The 25,150-nt window shown below is 48.6% G+C and overlaps 1 protein-coding gene across 1 annotated transcript in view; it reads left to right on the plus strand.

Annotated features, from left to right (window-relative positions):
- The first annotated feature begins 19,900 nt into the window (after window positions 1-19,900).
- ADRA1D (adrenoceptor alpha 1D) overlaps window positions 19,901-25,150 on the plus strand; it is a 47,372-nt gene continuing 42,122 nt past the window's right edge. The window contains exon 1 of the mRNA XM_054391389.1: window positions 19,901-20,867. Within this exon, the coding sequence (XP_054247364.1) occupies window positions 19,901-20,867 (967 nt within the window). The remainder of the gene's footprint in view (window positions 20,868-25,150) is intronic.

A 25,150-nucleotide genomic window follows, 5' to 3' on the forward strand; every position in this document is an offset into this window, starting at 1 on the left:
AATTCACAACATTTGTAAATACCAATGGAATTAATGCCAGGTAAGAGCTCCAAAGGGCCTGGGAATCAGATATGCTTTCAAAAAGCTGCTGCCCAAGGGTCACAGCCTAAATTTGTTTAAGAGACAAGCTTGGCACACTCTCTTGGAGACCTTTCATCACTGAAGTGGTGGTGTTGGACTCAGCACTTTAACATGTCTGGGTAAGCACTGGCAGGATCCACCACTCCCCAAAGCTCCAAGGGGGGGGGGGGGGGGGGGGGGGGGGGGGGGGTAAATAAGGGGGGGGTGGGGGGGGGGTAGGGGGGGGGGGGGGGGGGGGGGGGGGGGGGGGGGGGGGGGGGGGGGGGGGGGGGGGGGATTAGTGGGGGGTTGGATTTTGGGGGGGGGGGGGGGGGGGGGGGGGGGGGGGGGGGGGGGGGGGGGGGGGGGGGGGGTTTGGGGGGGGGGGGGGGGGGGGGGGGGGGGGGGGGGGGGGGGGGGGGGGGGGGGGGGGTGGGGTGGGGGTTTTTTTGGTTTATGTTGGGGGGGGGGGGGGGGGGGGGGTGGGGGGGGGAGGGGTTGTTTTTTTGGGGTGTGGTTTGGTGGTGTGTGGTTGGGGGGGTTAGGGTAGTGATGTGGGGTAGTGATTGGGATATTGGTGGATTTAGTTATGGTGGGTATAAGGGGTGAGAGGGGGTGAGGGGTTAGATTGAATGTATTTAGTGTTGGATTATTGGAGTTGTGGGAAAAGAAATGGAGGGGAAGGGAGGAGGTTTGGGGGTATAGGTTGGATGGAGGGGTATGAGGAGAGGGATGAGGGGGGGGGGAGGGGGGGGAGATGTTGGGTTAGAAGATGGGGATAAAGGATGAAGAGAATGTTAAAGGTTTTTAATGTTTGTGTTGGTTTATTGGTATAGGTGAAGGGTGGGGAAAGTGGATTAGGGCTGGGAAATGAATACAGATAGAATGTGATTTATGGGAGGGACTATGGGTTGGAATTAGTGTAAAATGGATAAGTTTTTGGGTTGGGAGGAGGAGGGGCATGGTGGTGTTGGATTGATGGTTGGGCTTGATGATCTTTGAGGTCTTTTCCAACCTTGATTCAATGATTCTGGACAGATGGACAGAGTCCAACATGATGGCATTCAACAAGTCCAAAGTGCCAGGTTCTGCACTTTGGCCACAACAACCCCAGGCAGCGCTACAAGCTGGGGACAGAGTGGCTGGAGAGCAGCCAGGCAGAGAGGGACCTGGGGTTGCTGGGTGACAGCAGCTGAACAGGAGCCAAGAAGGCCAATGGCATCTTGGCCTGGATTAGCAATAGTGTGGCCAACAGGAGCAGGGAAGTCATTCTGCCCTGTACTCAGCACTGGTTAGACCACACCTTGAGTCCTGTGTCCAGTTCTGGACTCCTCAATTTAAGAAGGACATTGAGATACTTGAACATGTCCAAAGAAGAGCAACAAGGCTGGGGAAAGGTCTGGAGCACAGCCCTGTGAGGAGAGGCTGAGGGAGCTGAGGGTGTTTAGCCTGGAGAAGAGGAGGCTCTTCTAAAAGGAGGTTGTAGCTAGGTGGGGGTTGGTCTCTTCTCCCAGGCAACCAGCAACAGAAAAAGAGGACACAGTCCCAATCTGCATCAGGGGAAGTTTAGGCTCAAGGTGAGGAGAAAGTTCTTCACAGAAGGAATAATTGGCCATGGAATGTGCTGCCCAGGGAGGTGGTGGAGTCACCATCCCTGGAGGTGTTCAAAAGAAGCTTGGCTGCGGCACTTGGAGCCATGGTTTAGTTGTCAGGAGGTGTTAGGTGTTAGGACTTGATGATCTCTGAGGTCTTTTCCAACCTTCTTGATTCTGTGATTCTGTGAAATTCCAGCTGAACTCCATGTCAGTACACTGGCCAGACATCTTCATTCCCAGCAGAATGACTGTAAGAATCTTTAAAATACAGTTATGGGAGTGTGGCAGAGTGTCTAACTTCTAAATCCCTCTTCACCTTGAAGCCATTTGTAGTTCCTTTCATAGAAAAGTGACAGTATTCAGAATCTGGAGGCCAGCTGACCAGTCAACATCACTGACCCATGGGTCAGCCGTTGCCATCAACACTCCTAAGTCATCTCCTTTCTGAAGTAATAGCAGAGCTCATCACAAGCCACAAACTCTCTGTAGACTAAAGCTATCAGGATTTCTGTGCCCAAATCATTGGATCATTTTAATTGGAAAAGACCTTTGAAGATCACTGAATTCAGCTGTTAACCCAGCACTGCCAAGTCCACCACTAAATCATGACCCTCAGCACCACATCTACTTTTAAATACCTCCAGGGATGGGGACTCCACCAGTGGGCCCTGGGCAGCCTGTTCCAGACCTTGACATCTCTTTTGGGGAAGAAATTGTTCTTAAGGTCCAACTTAAGCCTCCCCTGGGGCAATTTGAGTCCCTTTCCTCTTGTCCTATCACTTGTTAGTAGGGAGACCGGACTGACCCCCACCTTATTCCAGTCTCCTTTCAGGGAGTTACAGAGAATGAGAAGGTCTCCCTTCAGCCTCCTTTTCTCCAGGCTAAACAACCCCAGTCCCCTCAGCTGCTCCTCACAAGACCTGTTCTGCAGATCCTTCACCAGATATTTTGTTCTTCTTTGGATGTGTTCCAACACTTGGTGTCATCTGCAAACTTACTGTGGACACACAATCACTCTTAGTCATGACCAGGTCATTAGATGACCTCCTCGTTGTCGCTCTTGGGTCCTTTTTCAGTTAGCATCCCAATTGGACACGGCACTTGGTGCCATGGTTTAGATAGTCATGAGGTGTAGGGTGACAGGTTGGACTCAATGATCTTTGAGGTCTCTTCCAACCTTCTTGATTCTATGATTGTATGATTCTATTCTACGATTAAAAGTGTGATAAGACATAATAAGGATATCCCAAATCCTGAAAAATCATAGAATGGGGGAAATGATACTGTTTTCTGAGGGATTTACAGCAACATGATTCCACACACTTTTAGAGTGTTTGTTCATATTTGAATGGTTTGCATGAGAAAAAGAGTTGCTACCAACTTGACTGACTGCTGCTCGCAGTCTGATGCATTCCCAGCTCTGCAGGGCAGTTTCCTTGTCCACAGCAGTCTGATTTCCTGACAGATGTTCCTTATGTCCCTGCCATTGCCCCTGTTCTCCTCCACTGGATGCTTCCACTCATCCACTACTCTACATCACACAGTTGATTATTCCTTCTGAGGGCTACAATTTTACATTTGGCCAGAAGAAATTGCAATTATTTTTTGTTTTCCCAGATCTTTTTTTTTTTTTAAATTTTAATCTGTCGAGACAATTTTGGATTTCAGCCTCATCTTCCTGCTGGATTGTGAGCACCATCAGTCTGTAGGATCTCAAAGTCATTAATAATAAACATTGACTCATACTTGTCCTAGGGCAGACTTAAGCTTTTGTTTTTTAATCCATCGTTCTGGTCTGATACGTCTCAGAGAATATTTATTAATGCTTTGCTGTTTTCCAGTCAAATGCCAGTACAATAAATAGCAGCATTATCTAATCCCTCTTTCCCAAAATTGCTTAGGAGACTATCTAGCACAATCATGTCCAGACCTTAAGTTACACAGTATTTGACATCTGTGGTTGTTTTCCTGTCCTGGAAGCCTATTGCCTTGTTGAAGGGAAAAAACTAAATACATTTCCTCAACATACATTGTTCTTTAAAGAAAAATAAAAATACTTTGGCTGCTGTTCATCCCTCTGCTGCCTTCTTCACACTTACACACTGAGTAGTTACTTCAACAACATTCTGAAAGCTAGAATGATGTTAACTCTCTGCATCACCCCATCCTTCTTTCCAAGGACTGGCACAGTGTTGGTCTTTTGCCACCTCAGCCCCCATCCCCTCTTCTCAAAGGGCAATACCATATCTCTGTAGGTTTGCTCAGCTGCCTCCCAGAATACACACAGGTGAATGTTTTCCAGTTCAGATGCAAACTGGAACAGGGCACCCAGGGAGGTAGTTGAGATATTGAAGGTGATACTCAACAGGGCTCTGGGCAGCCTGATCTAGTTGGGGATGGCCCTGCTGACTGCAGAGGGGCTTGGACTGGATGCCTTTTGGAGGTCCTTTCCAACCCAAACCATTCTATGATTCTATGATCATTTGAAACCCCTCCCTGCTCCACTGTGAGGTAGTGAAACACTGGGACAGGTTGCCCAGAGAAGTTGTGGAAGTCCTCCCTCCCTGGATGTGTTCAAGGCCAGGTTGGATGGGGTTTTGAGAACCTGATCTAGTGGAAGGTGTCCCTGCCCACAGCATGGAGGCTGGAACTAGATGCTGTTCAAGGTCCCTTCCAACCCAAACCAATCTGGGACTCTATGAATCCATAATTCTATGAATCAATAATTCTATTACTTTAAGATTCTTTACCTTTTTTTCTCCCATTATAACCTGACTTCTCATTTGTTCTCTGGAAAGTTAATAACTTTTGAGCTACTGTTATTTTTTATGTCTTTGACTGACATCTCCCTCTCCTTTGAGATGAGGAATAGCTCTGTCCTGGATGTTCATCTCATTCTTCTTGTACTTATCAGATGCAGCTCTTTTCCTTACCTGATTTTTGCCCCTATATATTTGTGCTTGTCTAACAAACTTGCACTTTGATGAAGTTTCTGGAGCCTGTTTCCTATCTGTCTCTGAGATCCCTAATGGTCTGTTTGGCCAAACAAGTTTCTTGCAACTTTTGAAGACATTTTCCATGCTGTATGCCTTCCTTTAACAGAAGTTTCTTAAGGCATTGCCAGCTCTCCACAATTTTTCCCCTTAAAATAGTTCCCTCCTGGGTCTTAACTCCTTCCATTTGAGGAAATGCTTTTTTTTTTTTTTTCTGAAGGCCATTATCAACATCTTGCCTTCTTTTACTCTGACCCCATTCATGCTGTCCTCTACCTTCATGTTCTCAGTCCATTCCTATCTATTCTATTAAAAGTCACAACTTTGGTTGAGGGTTTTTTTTTTTTTTAGTTGCCCATCAAATATTTATGTTTATTAATACCAGGAGTTTTTTTGGGTTCTTTATATACTCCACTGTACTCTTCTTCTCAGACAGGTCTGGGTCAAAGAATTTCCTTTCTCACATCCCCCAGGTGCTACCAATAGGTAGCACTGTGACTAATTCTGTTCATTTTCCAGAAACTGATTAAAAGTTGTAAAGTGAATCATTCACAGTGAGGCTTGGAAGATGGTTTTGGCACAGGACAAAGACATACCCTGTGTTCTTCTCCCCCTCTACTCTGCTCTGCAGAGGCTTCACCTGGAATACTGCATCCACCTCTGGGCTCCCCAGTTCAAGAAGGACAAGGAACTACTGGAGACAGTCCCTCAGAGAGACACTAAGATGGTGAGGGAACTGGAATATCTTCCTTAAAGAAGAAAGGTTGACAGACCTGGGGCTGTTTAACCTGGAGAAGAACAGCCTGAGAGGGGATCTCATTAAGCTTAGAAATATCTAGAAGGCAAATGTCAAGAGGATGGAGCCAGCCTCCTCTCAGTATTGTCCAGTGACAGGACAAGGGGCAGTGGACACAAACTGGAACGCTGGAAGTTCCACACTAACATAGCAGAGCACTGGAGCAGACTCTTCAGAGAGGTCATGGAGTCTGTGTCTGGAGGCATTTAAAACCCAGCTGGAAGTGTTCCTGGGTAGTTTGCTCTAGGTGACCCTGCTTTACTAGGCAGGTTGGACTCAGTGATCTTCAGAGGTCACTTCCAACCCCCAGCATTCTGTGTTTAGCAAAGGAGTGAAATGTTGCAAGACAAGAGACCTTTCCACTAGCATATCCACTCCCACATCTCTCATAAACACCAAAACCAAATCAAACACAAAGCCAGCTGGTGCACACAGCAGGACAGGCTGCTCTCCACAGCACTGAACCATCACTGCAGTGTTTGTTGGGGTTATTTTTACCCTAGCTTTATAGGAAACCCAAAGACTGTTCCAGCTCCAGCATCCAGCCTGACAGTGGTTCTTGGATGCAGAGTTTTACATAGACTGTGGCCAAGCAAAGCTCTACACAGAGGAGGGTTTTTCCCCCCAGTTTCTTGGCTGGATTGTTTATGGTCTTTGTGGTTTATTTGTCTGCTTAATTAGTGCTTGAATCTCTTTGCTTTGTACTTCCTCTAGGAGCTGATTCTAAGGAATTTTAATACCCTCTAGGAAGTTTCTTTTAATGCTTCAACTGGAAGCTTTTTCACACTTAGCTTATTTTAATTTAGGGCTCTTTGTTCGGCTGACAGGGGAACAATCAAAGCAAAATTGGTTGGAGCCTGCTATTTGGATAGGCTTGAAAGGTGAATAGACTTGAAAGGTGACCAGGACTTGGGTTATCTCTTTGTAGACTTCTCCTGTTGCGCAAGCTCATCTGTGTGGTACTCACCCCCACTGTGTCTGAGCATTTCTTGGTGCTGTGTCAAGCTGTGAGACTTACAGACATCCTTGACATGGTCAGCACTGTTCTTGTCTTTCCCCTTCCACTGCATGCATGCAGTCTTCCTGCTTTAGTAACTTCCTCACTAAGTATATTATTAGTAAAATAGATATTGAAAATAGATGTATTTCTATCTAAAGATATAAAAAATATATATATTTATATAGTAATTCTATATATAGTTATTTTATATATATAGTTATTTTACATAGAGAGCTATTATAATAATTATATATATATTTGTATACGTAATTATTATATATATTTATATATCTCTAAAGATATAAAAATTATATATATTTATATAGTTATATATAGCTATTTTATATATTTAGTTATAATATATGATTATTATGTATATTTGTATATGTAATTATTATATATATATTTCATATATCTAGATAGATAGATAGATAGAGATAGATATAAAATATACAAATACATTTCTAAACACATTACTAAATATATTTCCTGCATTAGCCATAGAGAAGAAACTGATTTTATCAAAGATCAGGGAAAACTTCTTTGCTGTGAGGGTGCTGGAGCCCTGGAGCAGGCTGCCCAGAGAGGTGGTGGAGTCTCCTTCCCTGGAGAGATTCCAACCCCTCCTGCACACTGGGATCCTGGGCAAGCTGCTGTGGGTGCTCCTGATTTAGCAGGGGGGTTAGATTGGAAGATGTCCAGAGGTCCCTTCCAACCCTACCCTGCTGGGATTCCAGGATGATTCTGTGAATTCTGTGGTTGTGTGGTTCTGTCTGTCATGCTTTGTGTTTTTTCTTGCCGAGAGTTAGAGGCAAGCATTCAATGGAAATGTACAAAACAAATCAGCAAATTCAGGGCTGCTCAGCTTCTTCAATCATTTGGATGAGTGTCCCAGAAACCTGAATACCTATCACACCCTGCACAGCTCTTGCCTGGCATGCCCTGCTCTGGCTGCCCATCTCAGTTAAATGACCATCACTGTGATTTCTACTGTGGAGCTGACCTAGTTCCTGCAAACAAGCTCCAATTAAGCAAATATCTCAGCTCTGTGGGTTTTTTTCTTGATAGGAACGTGTGGCTTTGAGTACACTGTTTTGAAGGATACAGCACAGCTTTGGGAAAGTCAGCACTGCAAAGAATGCACTCAAGCTGTCCAGTAGATACTGAGGAATTAAGTCTGTCCTATGAGAAGGAAACAACACATTTTCTCATCTTTGCCAACCACATGCAGACTCATCTCTCTTACATTTGGTGTCCTGAGATGGTGACCATTATAAGAATTGATTTAAATCCCACAGACTCTGCTTTTGATTGCAGATTGGCTTAAGCTCATCTCCTAATCAGGTACTTGAAGCATTTGTGTTTCTTGGCTGAACTCCAGATTGGGTTCATCTCTCATGACATTGTTCCAGTTCATTAACCAGCCTGGTGATGCTAAACCAATCATTATGGGAAAATATAACACTTGCAGCCAGAAAAGGGAGGATGACCAAGGCAGATTTCAGAGAAGAGCTTTACACCCTTTTTACACCCTTTTTACACCCTTTGCCTTAGTCTTGGGTCTGCTCTTGAAGGCTGCTCTCCAGCAATTATGGCTGTAAACACAGAGGGGAAAAAAAACCCAACCTCTAAGACCACCTCTCAGCTGTTGATAACTTCTGCCTTCATATTTCATGTTTCATTTTCCCTCATCCTGGAAGGAAACTGGAGCAGTAGAAAGCATTAATCTCTGACCACAGTAATTTCCTGAATGCCAGAGAACTGCTGTCAAACCCAAGGATTCACTGACTGCTGAAACATCTGGATTAGATTACTGCCCTTTCCTTTTTCCCTCCTGCACCATGGTGTGCACTCAGCCACCTCTCCAACCCAGGAGCTGGAAGCAGCTGCAGCCATCAAAACCGTTCCAGGCTTCCCCCAGCTGCGACGTCACTTCTACAGCAGTCATCTTTTGGGGGTTTTAGGGATGCTTCTTCATCCACACACTTGCACAGCAAACAGTAAATCCTGTTTCCTTCCTGGAACAGAACTGAGGAAATATCTGCACTGGGTTCCTATCATTTTTAATGTGTCTTTACTAACCTGTCTCTGCCTCACTTTCCAGACTGCTGCCACTGAAATCTGTGCCATTTTCTCCCACTGGCTGCCAAGCTGCTCATAACACACACTCTTCTGGAGGTGTATTTTTCCCCTTTTCCTGTCTGTGTGTGTTGATATTCTAGTCCCCTCCTAAAAATAATGATGATAGGTTTAATAATGACTGATCTCCCTTGACCTAAATTTAGCTCTTTAGCTGGCCTGACGCACAAAGATTATTCATTGTCTTCTCCAAAGTCATTTCCATGAGTCTTTGGGAGTCATGTCTTCTGCCTGACTGATTCATTAGATATCAGCATCTCTAATATCCAAGATGAGGAAGGCTGAGCTGGATAGAACCTTCTGGGAGTTTGTTGCTGACCTGCATGTCAGCCCTCAGCTGCTCTTGAGAGGCAGCAGTGCATACAGACATCAATGTATCACTAGAGTAAATCACAACCCTATAAAGTGTTCTGAAGTATTTATTTTAACACCTGGCAAGTTGCTTGTGTGTTGAGTGACATCCTTCTGCCAGTGTCCCCACCACAAGGCCCCTCTGATATCCAAGGAAATGCTCAAAAAGGAAGAAAGGAGAAGCTACGTGAGATAGCCCTAAGCAAGGGTACAAGGGTAGCTGTTTGCACAATGGACATTTGCCAAGATGTCCTCAGAATGAAGTTCAACTCTCTCAGCCTTTGCAGCCTGCAGGCTTTTGGGGCAACCGAGCCCAGTTCACCAGGGACCATGGTGATTTGGGAAGTCTAACAGTGGAGACAGAAAATTTGGCTCCTTTCCTTGAAGGATCTTGGTTAATACCTTTGTGTCCTTGTCTTTAATTGGAGGATAAAATGTCAGATCTTTCTGAAATGTATCCCTCACCAATCCTTCCAGCTGGGATGTGCAATTGGAAGGACACAGGAAATGAGGTGAGCCCTTCACAAGTGGGAACAGGGACCTGCTTGCACATCTGGGGTTTGGATCTCCCACCCTTCTCCCTGCAAGATCAGGACATCAGATATATGCTGCAGTTACCAGGTGGTATCTCAGAAAGTTCCAGCTTCAGAAATAGCGTAGCAAAAAACTTCACCCTAGAGCATTATCTAAAGCACCTTGGAGTGGCACAGAGGAGATGACCACCTCCTCTTCTCTACAGCACCCAGGTGTCATAGTCACTGGTAAGGTTGCTGAACTCCCATGGGGCTTGGGAAACACATGGAAGGTTTCCAAAGCCCAAGGAAATTCATTTGCAGAAAAGGGGCTGGTACTGAGATGCAAAGTCACCAGTGAAGCAATGTGGGGACTGCAGCTCCACACCATTTCATAGAATCATAGAATGGTCCAGGCTGGAAGGGACCTCCAAAGGTCATCCAGTATGCCCTCCCTGCAGTCAGCAGGGACATCCTCAGGCTGCCCAGGGCCTCATTGAGCCTTACCTTGAATATCTCCAGGGAAGGGCCTCAACCACCTCCCCAGCCAACCTGTTCCAGTGTTCCACCACCCTCACAGTAAAGAACCTGTTCCTAACATCCAATCTAAATCTGCCCTTCTCTCGTTTGAAGCCATTGCCCCTCATCCTGCCACTGCAGGCCTTTGCAAACAGCCTCTCTCCATCCTTCTTGTAGCCCCCTTCAGGTACTGGCAGGCTGCTATTAGGTCTCCCGTAAGCATCTTCCTCTTCTCCAAGCTGAACACCCCCAGCTCCTTCAGCCTGTCCTCATAGCAGAGCTGCTCCAACCTCCTGATCATTTCTGTGGCCCTCCTCTGGACCTGCTCCATCAGGTTCATGTCCTTCCTCTATTGTGTGCTCCAGAGATGGATGAAGCACTCCAGGTGAGGTCTCAGCAGAGAATCACCTCTCTGGATCTGCTGGCAGCGCTGCTTTGGATGCAGTCCAGGCTGTGATTTGCCTTCTGGGCTGCAAGCTCACACTGCCTGCTCCTGTCCATTTCCCTTCTGAAGAGACATCCTCTCAGAGAAGAACAGGGAAGTCTGCTTCAAGGCATCTCATTTAAGCCTAGCAAGGACATCCCATGGATGTGCCATCTTTGGATGGGCATTTCCCTGGTAAACATAACTGCACATGGTCACTGAGTGCCCCAGTTGCTCTTTCAAGCTCTGGAGTCCCAAGCAAATATTTATCCCTACCTGTTCTCCTCCTTGCTAACAGAAAGCTCTGTCCTGGAAGGCCAAGGTCACTGACTGCAGTGACAAAGCAGCATAAAATCACTTGGGAACAACTAATAAGAACCTGATGCTGCCATTCAAACAGCCTGTCAGCAAAACCTCTTCATGGGGATCCTTTGACCCAGTTCACCTCCAAACCAGAGAGCTCTCAGCAATGTTTTCTGGCTTTTACCAGCCAAGATGAAGCTGATGTTCCCTTCTGGCCTCCCACATCAGAAGGCAGTCATGCAGAGCCCGGGGGAAGAGAACAAGCCCAGCCTGCATGTGTCATGCTACAAGCAAACATCTGGCTAATGCTTTTGCACACCCATTGCTGTGCCTGCTGATACATTCATGATCACTTTTAACTCTGCAGGTTGTAGCAGACTGCAACATTTAGCCCAGCAGCTGGAGAGGTTATTCTCCTTTTAATAACTTTGGCTACTTCATAGAATCACAGAATGCATCAGGTTGGCAGGGAGCCTCAAAGGTCATCTTGCCCAATCTCCCTGCAGTCAGCAGGGACACCTCCAAGAGGAGCAGATTGTTCAGAGCCCTGTTAAGTTGGACCTTGAATGTCTCCAGGGATGGGGTCTGAAATACCTCCCTGGGCAGTATTTCACCACCCTCATGGTAAAAAACTTCCTCATAATGTCCAACAGAAATCTCCCCTACTCCACTTTCAAACCATTGCCTCTCATCCTATCACCACCTGACCTTTTAAACAGTCCCTCCACAGCCTTCCTGTAGGTCCTCTTCAGATATTGAAATACTGCTGTAAGGTGTCCCTGGAGCCTTCTCTTCTCCAGGCTGAACAGCCCCAAATCACAGAATCAATAAGGTTGGAAAAGACCTCAAGGACCATCTTTCAGCCTGTCTTCATAGCAGAAGTTCTCCAGCCCTTTGATCATCTTTGTGGCCCTCCTCTGGACCTGCTCCATCAGGTCCACATCCTGGACATGGTACTCCAAGCAAGGTCTTACAATCCCACCACTACCACTAAGCCACTGCCACTAAACCATGTCCCTAAGCACCACAGCCATGTGTCATTTAAATTCTTACCGGGATAGAGACTCCACCACCTCTCTGGGCAGCCTGCTCCAGTACTTGAGTCCCCTTTCTGGGAAGAAATTTCTCCTAATCTCCAGCCTGAACCTCCCCTGGCACAACTTGTTGCATGTGAGAAGAAACAAAGTTGTTGGCTGATGATACTAACATAAGATAAATTTTTCTTCCAGGTGAGGTTTCCACCTTGAGCCATCCTCAGGTCATGCTTTACCTGTACCACCACATGTCCTTACCCACAGGTGGCTGAGAAGCAGACCCTCAGAAAGCAAATTTCAGGGCTTTAGCCACACCTGCCCTTTGAGGCAGCTGAGGGTCTGAACTTCTGACTGGGAGGAAACAAAATACAGCAGTGGCAAACGAATGCTGATGCTTGGGGGAAGTGAAATTTCTGAAAGAAACAAACCTGCCAACAGAAATATTTCCCTGTGATAACAGAGAAACCTTTTGCTGCAGTTTTGACCTTTGGGAGTGTTTTTATTTCTGTATTGGATTGTGCTGTGATTTATCTTTTGTGCTGCTCTTTGTTTTATTCTGTCCAGCAGTGGCTGCTCTGGTTCTTTGACATCATCATTAGCAGTGTTTCTGCTAATTGGTAACTCTTAGTGATTGCCAAAGTGATTTGCCTTATGTTTTGCTTATTTGGACTTGGGGGAAAAAAATGTGTATATATATATATATATATATTTTGAAATGTGGATCTGAAATGTTCCACTTGATATTGAAGCATTTTGTCAGAGAATCAGAGAATTGTCAGGGTTGGGAGGGACCTCAAGGATCATCCAGTTCCAATCCCCCTGCCATGGGCAGGGACACCTCACACTAGATCAGGTTACTCAAAGCCACATCCAGCCTGGCCTTAAAATCCTCCAGGGATGAGGCTTCCACCACCTCCCTGGGCAACCTGTGCCAGTGTCTCACCACCTTCATGGGGAAGAATTTCTTCCTAACATCCAATCTGAACCTACCGACTTCCAGTTTTGCTCCCTTCCCCCCAGTCCTATCATTACCTGACACCCTGAAAAGTCCCTCCCCAGCTTTCTTGTAGGTCCCCTTAAGATACTGGAAGGCCACAAGAAGGTCTCCTCTCATGAAGCTGTTAAACAGAGCAAAAGATAAAGAAAAAGAAAAGAAAAAAGAAAAAAAGGAAAGGAAAGGGAAAGGGAAAGGGAAAGGGAAAGGGAAAGGGAAAGGGAAAGGGAAAGGGAAAGGGAAAGGGAAAGGGAAAGGGAAAGGGAAAGGGAAAGGGAAAGGGAAAGGGAAAGGGAAAGGGAAAGGAGAAGGGAAAGGAAAGGAAAGGAAAGGAAAGGAAAGGAAAGGAAAGGAAAGGAAAGGAAAGGAAAGGAAAGGAAAGGAAAGGAAAGGAAAGGAAAGGAAAGGAAAGGAAAGGAAAGGAAAGGAAAGGAAAGGAAAGGAAAGGAAAGGAAAGGAACATCCCTGAAGAATGCTTCATTTTGAACACATCAACATCCCCACTGAAATAACAAACCGGCCCTGTAAACCACACTCATCTGCTTGTTCTATGTACCCATCCCACCTGCCTTGGCTGCCCAGTTACCAGAGTGGCACTCAGAGCTGGTCTCTTTGCACACACAGAACACCAAAACCCAGCCAGCCTCTTTCCTTGGCTCCTGACCACTTCATTAGGCTGTTCTGGGGTGGAGGTTTGCTCCTCCTGGAATGCCCATTTCACAGGCATGTCATAGAATCATAGCCTAGTCTGGGCAGTTTGTGGTAGATGTCATAAGAGGATTGACAGATTTTCTTTTCTTCTACCATTCTCAGTCAGCTAACAAAAGCTATTTCCTCTCCTTATACTTCTTGCCTCATTAATTAAGACATAAACATTCAAAGCATAGCCTGATTTTGCCTAAACTTCAAATCAAATCACAACAGTATCAGCAAAAGACATTTTCATCACAAATTTTCACAGACTTCTTTTACATCAACAACAACAACAAAAGAATTCCCCACCCCAAGGTCAAAATTACATCATCACAACAGCAAAAAAGGTGCACAATTTATGGACACTCCACCTCTCATCCCTTAACCACAATTCAAAGTGAAATTCCCTCAAATCCCAATGCTCTGTGACAAGAGCTAGTCCATGTTTTGCCTGTTACCTCTTCCAGCTATGGTTCTCATCTGGAATTTTCAAGAGTCCCACATTGGGCACCTCAAGGGACAGCAAAAGAGGTTTGAATCATTCCCTGCAAGCAAATTTTTATATCACAGTATCTCAGAGGCTGGAAGGGACCTCAAGAGATCATCAGGTCCAGCCCCCCTGCCAGAGCAGGATCACTCAGGGTAGTCTGCACAGGAATGCATCCAGGTGGGTTTTGAAAGTCTCCAGAGAAGGAGACTCCACAACCCCCCTGGGCAGCCTGTTCCAGTGCTCTGTCACCCTCACTGTAAAGAAGTTTCTCCTCATGTTGAGGTGAAAAGAGCCTGGCCCCCTCCCCTTGACACCCACCCCTCAGCTATTGATAGACATTGATCAGATCCCCTCTCAGTCTTCTCTTCTCCAGACTAAACAGCCCCAGGGCTCTCAGTCTCTCTTCACAGGGGAGATGCTCAAGTCCCCTAAGCATCCTCATGGCTCTCCATTGGATTCTCTCCAGCAGGTCTCTGTCTCTCTTGAACTGGGGAGCCCCAAACTGGACACAGTATTGCAGGTGTGGTCTCAGCAGGGCAGAGTGGAGGGGGAGAAGAACTTCCCTTGACCTGCTGGACACCTTTCCTGATGCACCCCAGGATCTCATTGGCTCTCTTGGCCACAAGGGCACATTGCTGTCCCATGCAGAACTTGCTGCCCACCAGCACTCCAAGGTCTTTCTGTGTGGAGCTGCTTTCCAGCAGGGCAGCCTCTAACCTGTCCTGGTGCCTGTTGTTATTCCTCCCCTGATGTAGGGCCTTGCACTTGTGCTTGTTAAACTTCATACTTGAAGAACTGGTGTCAGCTGGACACAGGAGGCCCCAGCTGGACACAGTCTCAGAAGGGCATGCAGCAAAGACCTATCCTGACTTCCCAGAGGAATTTTAGTTGTCCTGCTCAAGACAAGGCAAGCCCATCTTTGCAATCACTTAAATATCACCATTCCTTAAGCATTGAAGCAGGCTGACCAGGGAAGTGGTGGTCCACACCATCCTTGAAGGTGTTTAAAACATGTTTGGATGAGGAGCTCAGGACCATGGCATAACAGTTGTGTACAGGGAGATGTTAGGTCGTAGTTGGGCTTGATGATGTTAGGGTCTTTTCCAACCCAGGTGATTCCATGATTCTGTGATTTCAACACTGTTCTGCAGTCAACACAATCAGGATCCAGCTCTTCCAGCTCCAGCCCAGGAGATGTTGCAGGCAGCTGCCCCATGGCTGATCTTTCTTCACAGAGCAAGGGTGCAACCAGGGCTCTCCTTCTTAGAAACCTGGAGTCCTTCAGATGTTGATCAAAATTCTCTAAGCTCTGATCTTCTGCACTGAAAAATTCCCTTTCTTCAGATGTAACACAGAATTACAGTGTGACAAACTGCTCAGGTGTATGTGTCTTAACATTTATTGATGCCACCCAAGTCCTAAGGTGCAAGCTCTGCCCCAAAAGAGCGCAAAAGAGGGAGGAAAGGGATTCAATATGTCAAGAGGGACCAGAGCTGTTTAATACCTTCATCAATGACACAGAGTGGGATTGAGTTAAATTAAAAGAAGGATATTCAGACTAGAAAGAAGGAAGAAATTTTTTTACCCTGAGGGTGGTGAGACCCTGGCCCAGGCTGCCCAGAGAGGTGGGAGATGCCTCATCCCTGGAACCATTCCAGCTCAGGTTGCTTGGGGCTCTGAGCAACCTGCTGTAGCTGCAGATGTCCCTACTGACTGCAGGGACTGGATGACCTTTAAAGGTCCCTTCCAATGCAAACCACTCTGTGACTGGATGATTCTCGGAGGGGCAGGAGCTGTACCTCCTTCCAGCTCATACCCTACAGACTGGCAAGGTCCCAGGTGCTCACAGATCTCTGTGGGTGTTCAGCCCAGGCCCTTCAGTTCCTCTGCACAGACCTACCCAAACACTTTTATTTGAGTTTAAGTACATTAGTATAAACCTGTTCCTCATTAGCCTGAATTAACTATAATAGACCTGGCTTAGACTGAAGCAAGGAGACAGATGCAAAGCAATGAGACAACTGGGTGGTAATGAACTGCTGGTTATTAGCTGAGCTGCACTGACAACACAGGATGTGCTGTCTCCCTGCCCTGGCTAGAGAATGAAAGGCATCAGGAGAGTCTCTAAGGTTTTCTGCAAGGTCAGGGCAGGTCCATCAGTCCTGAGCAGCTCGTGAGAAGGTAGAGCCCAGCCTTACCCCCACCAAAAGGTGCATCTTCACCTCAGCTATCCCATCAACTGGGTCCAGAGGAGGTCCACAAAAATTATCAGGTGGCTGGAATCCCTCTGTTGTGAGGACAGGTTGGGAGAGTTGAGGTTGTTGAGCCTGGAGAAGGCTCCAGGAAGAGCTTTGTTCAGTACTTAAAGAGAGTCAAAAGGAAAGAGGGGGAGGGACTCGATCAGGGAGCACAGCTATAGGACTAGGGGTGATGCATTTAAACTGAAGAGGGAAGATCTAGGTCAGATATTAAGAAGAAAGTCTTCACTGTGAGGGTAGTGGAAGGCCACAATAAGGTCTCCTCAGAGCCTTCTCTTCTCCAGACTGAACAACCCCAACTCTCTCAGTCTGTCTCCAGAGCAGAGCAGCTCCAGCCCTCTGCTCATCCTTGTGGCCCTTCTCCGGACACCTTCCAGCACCTCCAGATCTTTCCTGTAACAGAGACTCCAGAACTGGATGCAGTTCTCCAAGTGGGGTCTTACCAGAGCAGAGTAGAGGAGGAGAATCACCTCCCTTGATCTGCTGGCCACACTTCTCCTTCTTCAGCCCAGGCTCTGCTTGGCTCTCTGGGCTGCAAGTGCTCACTGCTGGCTCCTGTTGAGCTTCTCATCCACCAGCACCCCCAAGTCCCTTTTTTCGGGGCTGCTCTCAAGCCAGTCCCTGCCCAGCCTGTATCAGAGCTTGGGATACCCCTGACCCAGCTGCAGTTGTCTTTGGAGACATCAAGAAAGGTCTTCCAGCTCACTCAAGGAGGCAGACAAGAGGCAGGGCAGATGCAATCTTCACAGCATTTCCTGCCATGTCATTTGGGAGAAATCTTCCTTTTCTGACCAAAAAGGTGGTTACAATCTCAGCATGCATAAGAAGCAGATTCCAGCCTTAACTTTGGGAAAGGGCACGTGTTTTCTTTATCTCTGTTTTCACTGGCTAGATTAGAGGAGATATATTTATCTAGACAGCAATCTGTGGAGCTGCAAAGATACAGCTACAAAATTCCAGGGGTTGCGATCATCCCATGCTGAGTTTAGCAGCCCAGGAAGAAGTGATACTTCATTTGGGTTGTTGACATGTTTGTTTTCATCAAAACAGAAGAAAAATGAGTCATCTGACCTCCAGGGTTGGGTGTTTGGTTTATTGTTATTATTATTATTGTTATTATTATTATTATTATTATTATTATTATATTTAAATTAAAATAATAATTAAAGGGTTTGGTGTTTTCGGGGGTTTTTTTCTTTTTTTTTTTTTTTTTAAGGAAAACCATCTTTTGAAGCATTTCCCTTCTATTTGGTCCTGTTTGCTCTGCTTTGCTTGCTCCCAGCAGGGTCACAAACCCAGCTCTGGGAAAGAGGGTGAAATCCTGAGGAAGAGAGAAAGAAATAAGGAAAGTCTAAACTGTGTCATTTCCTGTGAGGATTGTCAAAGCAAAGAAGTTAATAAATGTACAATTTTATGTATTTAATTTCTTTTTTGTTGTTGTTCACTCTCATATTCAGTGAACCACCAGATCTCCCAAGCTCTAACAGAGCCCAAGTTAAATCACCTCACTGTCCACTTGCACTGCCCTTTAAAAGCATTTTATTCAAACTGAAAGTTGAAAAACCCATGGATAAACAAACTCCAAGGAAATATTTCCTGTGTACAGTAGAAAGGAGCTGAGGGAGAGACCCTGTGGTCAGTCCCCATTGTAATGTATGGAGGCTGGAGAGTAGGGTCACTGGGAGGAAACCAGTGTAAACAGGATCTGCTTTTATCAGTGGGAAAAAGAACCAACCCTGTTTAAATTAGCCAAAAATATGTGCCTATATGTTTTAGTCACAAGCTGCCTTCTCCAAATCTTGCAGCAAGGTTAAGTCCCAGACGTGGAGCTGCCGATCACATCCTGTCCCTGGACATGAGAGGCTGCTTTTGAAAGGATGCCTGGGCTGGAGTGGCAGGACAGGAGGAGCAGGGTTAGCATGGAAAGGGTTAGCTGGAAGTCCTGGATGTGGGGAAAGAGGGGAGATCTGCCAGCCTTGCAGAGCAACCTTCTGGTGGAATACTGGGTCTGGAGGGGACCTGCCAGCCCTGCAGGACATCCCTGCTGGGCTGATGGTGGGGATGGTAGGGACCTACCAGCCTTGAAGGACATCTCTCCGTGTGGGATGCTAGGGCTGGGGAGATCTACCAGCCTTGCAGGACGTCACTGTTAGTGCTATGCCAGCCTTGCAGGACATACTCCTCGTGGGATGCTGGGTCTGGGAGTACCTGCAAGCCTCACAGCACAGCCCCGTCTCTGGGCTGCCCCCCTCCTCCCAGCACACCTTCATCTCTAGCCTGTCTCCTCCTGGCACACCTCCATCCTTAGCCTGTCCCCCTCCCAGCACACCTCCATCTCTAGCCTGTCCCCTCCTGGCACACCTCCATCCTTAGCCTGTCCCCTCCTGGCACAACTCCATCTCTAGCCTGTCCCCTCCTGGCACACCTCCATCCTTAGCCTGTCCCCTCCCGGCACAACTCCATCTCTAGCCTGTCCCCTCCTGGCACACCTCCATCCTTAGCCTGTCCCCTCCCGGCACACCTCCATCTCTCGCCTGTCCCCTCCCGGCACACCTCCATCCTTAGCCTGTCCCCTCCCGGCACACCTCCATCCTTAGCCTGTCCCCTCCCGGCACACCTCCATCCTTAGCCTGTCACCTCCCGGCACAACTCCATCTCTAGCCTGTCCCCTCCTGGCACACCTCCATCTCTAGCCTGTCCCCTCCCGGCACACCTCCATCCTTAGCCTGTCCCCCCAGTCGCACCTGCAGCCCCCCACGGGGTGCCACACCGCCCCGCAAACCCTGCGCTCTGCTGCCCTCTGCCGGCGGCAGGCGGAGCGGCGGCTGCACCCCCGAGGGAATCTTCCCACACACCCCCACACCCAATCCAGGGTGTCTGCACCCCAGTGCTGCCTGTGCCCCCGCCCAGAGTGGGTGCTTGTCCTCCCCATGGGGGTACTGCTCCCCTCCAGTGGCTGCCAGCCCCCACCGTCGCTTCCCGAACCTTCAAGTTGTGCCTGTCCCCTACCACGACCCCGGGTGGGTGCCTGCTCCCCAAACTCATGCCTGCCCCGCAAGTGCCTGCCTGCCCCCAGCCCGTGCCGTATCCCTTCTCCTCCCCAGCCCGGCGCTGCTGCGGTTTCACCCTGTCCCGGGCTCATCTCGTCTCGCAAAGAAGCGCTGCCTCCTTCTCCTCCTCCGGCGGCACCTGACGCCTGCGGCTCCCGGCACCCCCCCCAACCAAAGCTCGGCTCACCCCTCCCTCCTGCCCGCCCTTCCCTGGCCCCTCCCGGAGCTCTCCCAGCGGAGCGGGAAGAGGAACGGAGCCGCCGAGCGCTACCGGCCGCTGCCTAGCGCAGCCCCCCCCCGGAGCATGCGAAGGCAGCGGCGGGGGGGACCCAGCTCGCTGCCCCTCCGGGCGGGCCGGCGGCGGGGCTGAGGCGGTGGCGGGGAAGGGGAAGGGGGCGGCGGGGCTGGCCGGTGTGAAGAAGGCTGGGGTTGTGAGGAGCTGCCTGTCCTCCATCCCGGCTGGAGTGAGGAATCTTCCTGCTCTCCATCCCGGCTGGGGTGAGGAACCTTCCTGCGCTCCATCCCGGCTGGGGTGAGAGCCTTCCTGCTCTCCATCCCGGCTGGGGGGACCAAGACTTGCCCCGAAAGGTGCTGACAGTCTTGGAGGGGGCTGCAGGGATCATGCCGGGGGAGCTGCACCTCGGCATCACTTTCTCCTCGCCCTCCATGGAGCCCGGACTTTTTCTACAATGACTTTCCCTGAGCTGAGCAATGGCAGCTTGAGTGGGAATCGGACAGGACAAGGCAGCCAGAGCGGCACCAACCGGTCCTGGGGGCTGCAAGGTGAGGAGATCCCCGAGGGCAACAGCACCACGTTGACTTTCGCCTTGGACGTGCAAGCAGTGGGCGTCGGGGTCTTCCTGGCTGTCTTCATCCTCTCAGCCATCGTGGGGAACATCCTGGTCATCCTCTCAGTCGCTTGCAACCGGCACCTGCAGACAGTCACCAACTACTTCATCGTCAACCTGGCCATCGCCGACCTGCTGCTCAGCACCACTGTGCTGCCCTTCTCAGCCACCTTGGAGGTGCTGGGCTTCTGGGTGTTTGGGCGCATCTTCTGCAACATCTGGGCAGCGGTGGATGTGCTGTGCTGCTCCGCTTCCATCATGAGCCTCTGCATCATCTCCGTGGACCGGTACATCGGCGTCAAGTACTCCCTCAAGTACCCCACGATCATGACCGAGAGGAAAGCGGGGGTCATCCTCGTGGTGGTCTGGCTGTCCTCCATGGTCATCTCCATCGGGCCACTGCTGGGCTGGAAGGAGCCGCCACCGCCGGATGAGAGCATCTGTAGCATCACGGAGGAGCCAGGCTATGCCCTGTTCTCCTCCCTCTTCTCCTTCTACCTGCCCCTCATGGTCATCCTGGTGATGTACTTCAGGATCTACGTGGTGGCCAGGCGGACCACCCGGAGCTTGGAGGCAGGGGTCAAGAAGGAGAGGAACAAATCGATGGAGGTGGTACTGCGCATCCACTGCCGCAGCGTGCTGGAGGACCCTCTCTCCAGCAGCCGCAGCAAGGCCAACAACTTCAGGAGTTCCCTCTCCGTGCGGCTCCTCAAGTTCTCCCGTGAGAAAAAGGCAGCCAAGACTCTTGCCATCGTTGTTGGTGTTTTCATCCTCTGCTGGTTCCCCTTCTTCTTTGTCCTGCCTTTTGGTAAGTGACCTCCACCCCCCATACCTGCCCCACTGCCCGTGGTTGAGCCCCTGGAGATCTGCTCCTGGGGACAAACTTGCAGGGCACAAGCGAAGTCGTGGAGGTGAGGGATAGGTAACTGATCAGTCAACAAACCAGCAGTGAATTAATTCAATTAATTAACACATTTTCAATATTTATTAATCAGAGCCAAGTAATCAACCAAAGTAAATAGCAAATGGATAAACTAGCAGCATAATAATTGGTTTAATTAATTCGTTTCTGCACGCAGCAGTTTAATTAATGTAGTTCAGGCTAAGGAGGAAGCAGCTCTGTTTCAAACAGGCTGTAATTACGCACAGTGGTTTCCAAACAGCTTTGCCATCCCTCTTCTCTGCCTCCCTTCCTCCCAGTCTGGGGGAAGGGCACCCAGATCTTCATCTGTGGACCCAGGGCTCCCACTTCTGTTGCCAGCTAGTGATGATGTTGGAGATGAGTGAGGTCTGATGCCCCCCAGGGAGCTTGTCAGAGTCTGAAGCATAAGTCTCACTGACTTCCTGAGATATCAACATTGTGCAGGGACCAGAAGCAGAACCAGGTCCTATCTACACGGGTGATGGTCCTAGGTGATTTCCCAGGTGTGATCCAAGCCCCCCAGGAGTTATGTCCTCAGCTCCTAACTTGTGTCACTGCCTGCTCATTTGGACTTGTCTGATGGGTTGTACTCTAAAGTTTGGCAACTTGTGTGGGTGGAAACGATGCAGCCTCCTGCGTGCAGAGGTGGCTGAGTGGGCACAGAGCCCAGCAGGGAAATGTGATGTCCAAAGCAGCATCCCCTTCCAGCAACAGTACTACCCATGGAGTGCAGGGATACTGGTGCAGGAAAGCCTCTTCATCATCACCTCATCTAACAACAGCACCCAGCTCAGAGGGCCTGATTAACCCTTTGGAGAGGTGCAGCTAAGCCTAGGGTGGAAAAGAGAGGTTAAAAGAGCTTCAGGATATTGATGGCGACCTTTGTGCAAAGTTCAGCAAAGCAGAGAGGTCTCTCAAGCCATCTCCTGGGTGGACACCATGTGTCCCACAGCCCACCAGGGACACATGTCCAGCCAACCCTGCAGCCAGAGAAACCTTACAGCTAGGTCTGCACTTTTTCTCAGGATCTTTCAAACCCTCTCACTCGAGGCTGCCTCTCAAGTCATTGAAAGCAGCAGCATGATCACAGGACTGGTTTTGACCTGCTGAGGTTTTGATCTCCCTCCAGCTCTGTGGCTGTCCCCCTGGGGTCAGCTGGAGCCCAAGGCTGTTAGACACCCATTAATGTCTCTCAATCCCCACCAATGGGATAGTTCACCAGGACTGATGCTGCCTTGAGAGCTGAGGTGTCCCTGATGTGGTGGATCAGGGTTGAGGGTGTCTGGTCCCACCATGCTGCTGTCTGTCTTTGCTTCACTTTCTCCCTCTGCGTGAGGGTAGTGGTTGGTGAGTTTCAGTACTCTGTAGAGGTGAAATTGCTGCTGTGTGAGCAGGGAAGTTCATGATAGGGCTCAGCAGGGAGCGGACAGGCTGCAGTGAACTTCACTCACTGGAAGACCCAAGACGAATTGTCCTGGCTGACCGTGCCTCAGCTTCCCTGTCATTAATCAGGTGCATTGGGGAATTTTTGTAGACTGCCAATACATGGTTTGGGAATTATCTGGCTCTGAGGTGCCAGGCCTCAAAGGTTGAGAAGCCCCAGTCTGGCTTCCTTGGCTGATCAGCAGGGCAGGAACCAGCTCCAAACCTCACTCACACCTTTAATACTTACAGCAAGAGTGAAACTGGGAATTAGGATGCTGTTCCTCTGAGTTATTCCTGGTACTTATAGATAGGGAACAAACTTCAGGAAGTATCAGCAGGGGGAAAAAAATTAAATGAAAGTATTTTATATCTGTTCTCCCTTGAAACCCTTGAAGCAACTTCTCCACTGATGTAAATCACTGAGTGAAGGGAGACACACTGATTTCCACCAGCTAAAAACCCAAACTTCATGCCTTAGGCACCTCCCACAAACCCATTTACCACCCCCCATGCTCCCAACTTGCCAAGTTCTTTATAAACAAGGCTTTGAAGGATGCTTCCTGCTGTATTATACCTACAACATAAACACAGCAGAAGTTCATTTATTTTATGACTACAAAGCATGCTGCCTGTGGTCTCACACCCACTCTCCCCTCTCCCCCCCCCCCCCCCCCCTTTTTTTATTAATTGCCTTTTCCTACTGAAATCTGGGAGTCATTCAGCACTAACTGCAAGGAGAACAGGAACTTCTGCAAGGTCTGATCTCTGATTTTCCAGCTCAGGAGAAAGAGAAATCAGCAAAGTTCACTAGAAATCCACAAACTGAAACATTTCTCCTTGAAAAGGCTGAAGGACAAGATGGTGCCATCCAGAGGGAGCTGGCCAGGCTGGAGAGGTGGCTGAGGAGAATCTCATGAGGTTCAAAAAGGCAAAGTGCAAGGTCCTGCACCTAGGTTGGGGCAACCCTTGATATCAGTCCAGAACCACAGAATCAGCCAGGTTGGAAAAGACCTCAGAGATCATCAAGTCCAACCTATTACCTAATCCCTAACACTTCCTGACAACTAAACCATGGCTCCAAGTGCCACAGCCAATCTCTTTTTGAACACCTCCAGGGATGGTGACTCCACCATCTCCCTGGGCAGCACATTCCAATGGCCAATTACTCTTTCTGTGAAGAACTTTCTCCTCACCTCCAGCCTAAACTTCCCCTGACACAGCTTGAGACTGTGTCCTCTTGTTCTGGAGCTGGTTGCCTGGGAGAAGAGTCCAACCCCCACCTGGCTACAACCTCTCTTCAGGTAGTTGCAGAGAGCAATAAAGTCTCACTTGAGCCTCCTCTTCTCCAGGCTAAACACCCCCAGCTCCCTCAGCCTCTCCTCATAGGGCTTGTGCTCAAGACACATCAGGCTGGGGGATGATGAGACTGAGAGCAGCCTTGCAGAAAAGGACTTGGGGGTGCTGGTGGATGAGAAGCTGGACATGAGCTGGACACTTGCAGCCCAGAAGGCTGATAGCATCCTGGGCTGCATCTCCAGAAACATGGCCAGCAGAAGAAGAGGGAAATTCTACCCCTCTGCGGTGCTGTGCTGAGACCTCACCTGGGGTACTGTGTCCCCCTCCAAGGTCCCCAACACAAGAGAGATGTGGACCTGGTGAAGAGGGTCCAGAAGAGGGCCACAAAGATGATCAGAGGGCTGGAGAACCTCTGCTATGATGACAGGCTGAGAGAGTTTGGGTTGTTCAGCATGGAGAAAAGAAGGCTCCAGGGAGGCCTCAGAGCTGCATTTCAATATCTGAAGGGGACCTAGAGGGCCTGTTTAGAAGAGCAGGTTGTGGGGCAGTGGTTTGAAACTGGAGCAGGGTAGGTTTAGGTTGGATATAGGGAGGAAGTTCTTTACAATGAGTGGTGAAACACTGGAACAGGCTGCACAGGGATGTGGTTGAAGCCCCATCCCTGGAGACATTCAAGATCAAACTGAATGTGTCCCTGGGCAGCCTGATCTAGTTGGAGATCTGCTGAGTACAGTGGGGTTGGACAAGATGATATTTGTGGGTCCCTTCCAACCCACTGCAATCTGAGATTCTGTGAATCTGTGAAAAGGAGACTGGAAGAGGTTAAGTGAGCAGCTTTTGGATTTATTTGTTAGACAAAGTTCTGTGAAATAGTTTGGGGCCAACTGGAAATGACATGGACACCTGGATTTACATGAAAGCAAAACAATTCTGAGAAAGAAAAATCAATTGAAGTGAAATACCTTGCTGCAATTTAAGAATGAGTGGAAGATCAGTAAGAAATGAGCACTCAGGTGCATTTCAGAATGAGCTGTCTCAATAAAATGAAACAATCAAGTCATCTGTTTTCTCCTGAAAATACCCCAAAAGCCTGTCTTGTTTCTGTCTGATGTGAATTTGCCAGAAGTCGTGGCTGATTCACACTGCTGACCAACTGTTGTCTCATTAGACTTTGCAGGGATAAGAGCTACAAAGCTGCTGAGGGGACTGGAACATCTCTCTTGTGAGACAGGAGTGAGAGAATTGGGCTTTTTCTAGTCTGGAAAAGAGAAGACTGAGGGGGGATCTCATCAATGCTCATCAATACTTAAAGGGTGGGTGTCAGGATGGCACCAGGCTTTTTTCAGTGGTGCCCAGTGACAGCACAAGGGGTAACAGGCACAGACTTGAATGTAGGAAGTTCCATCTAAACATGAGGAGGAACTTTAATCTAAGGGTGGTAGAGCACT

This window comes from Indicator indicator, chromosome 23 (assembly GCF_027791375.1).
Source record: "Indicator indicator isolate 239-I01 chromosome 23, UM_Iind_1.1, whole genome shotgun sequence".
NCBI lineage: Eukaryota > Metazoa > Chordata > Aves > Piciformes > Indicatoridae > Indicator > Indicator indicator.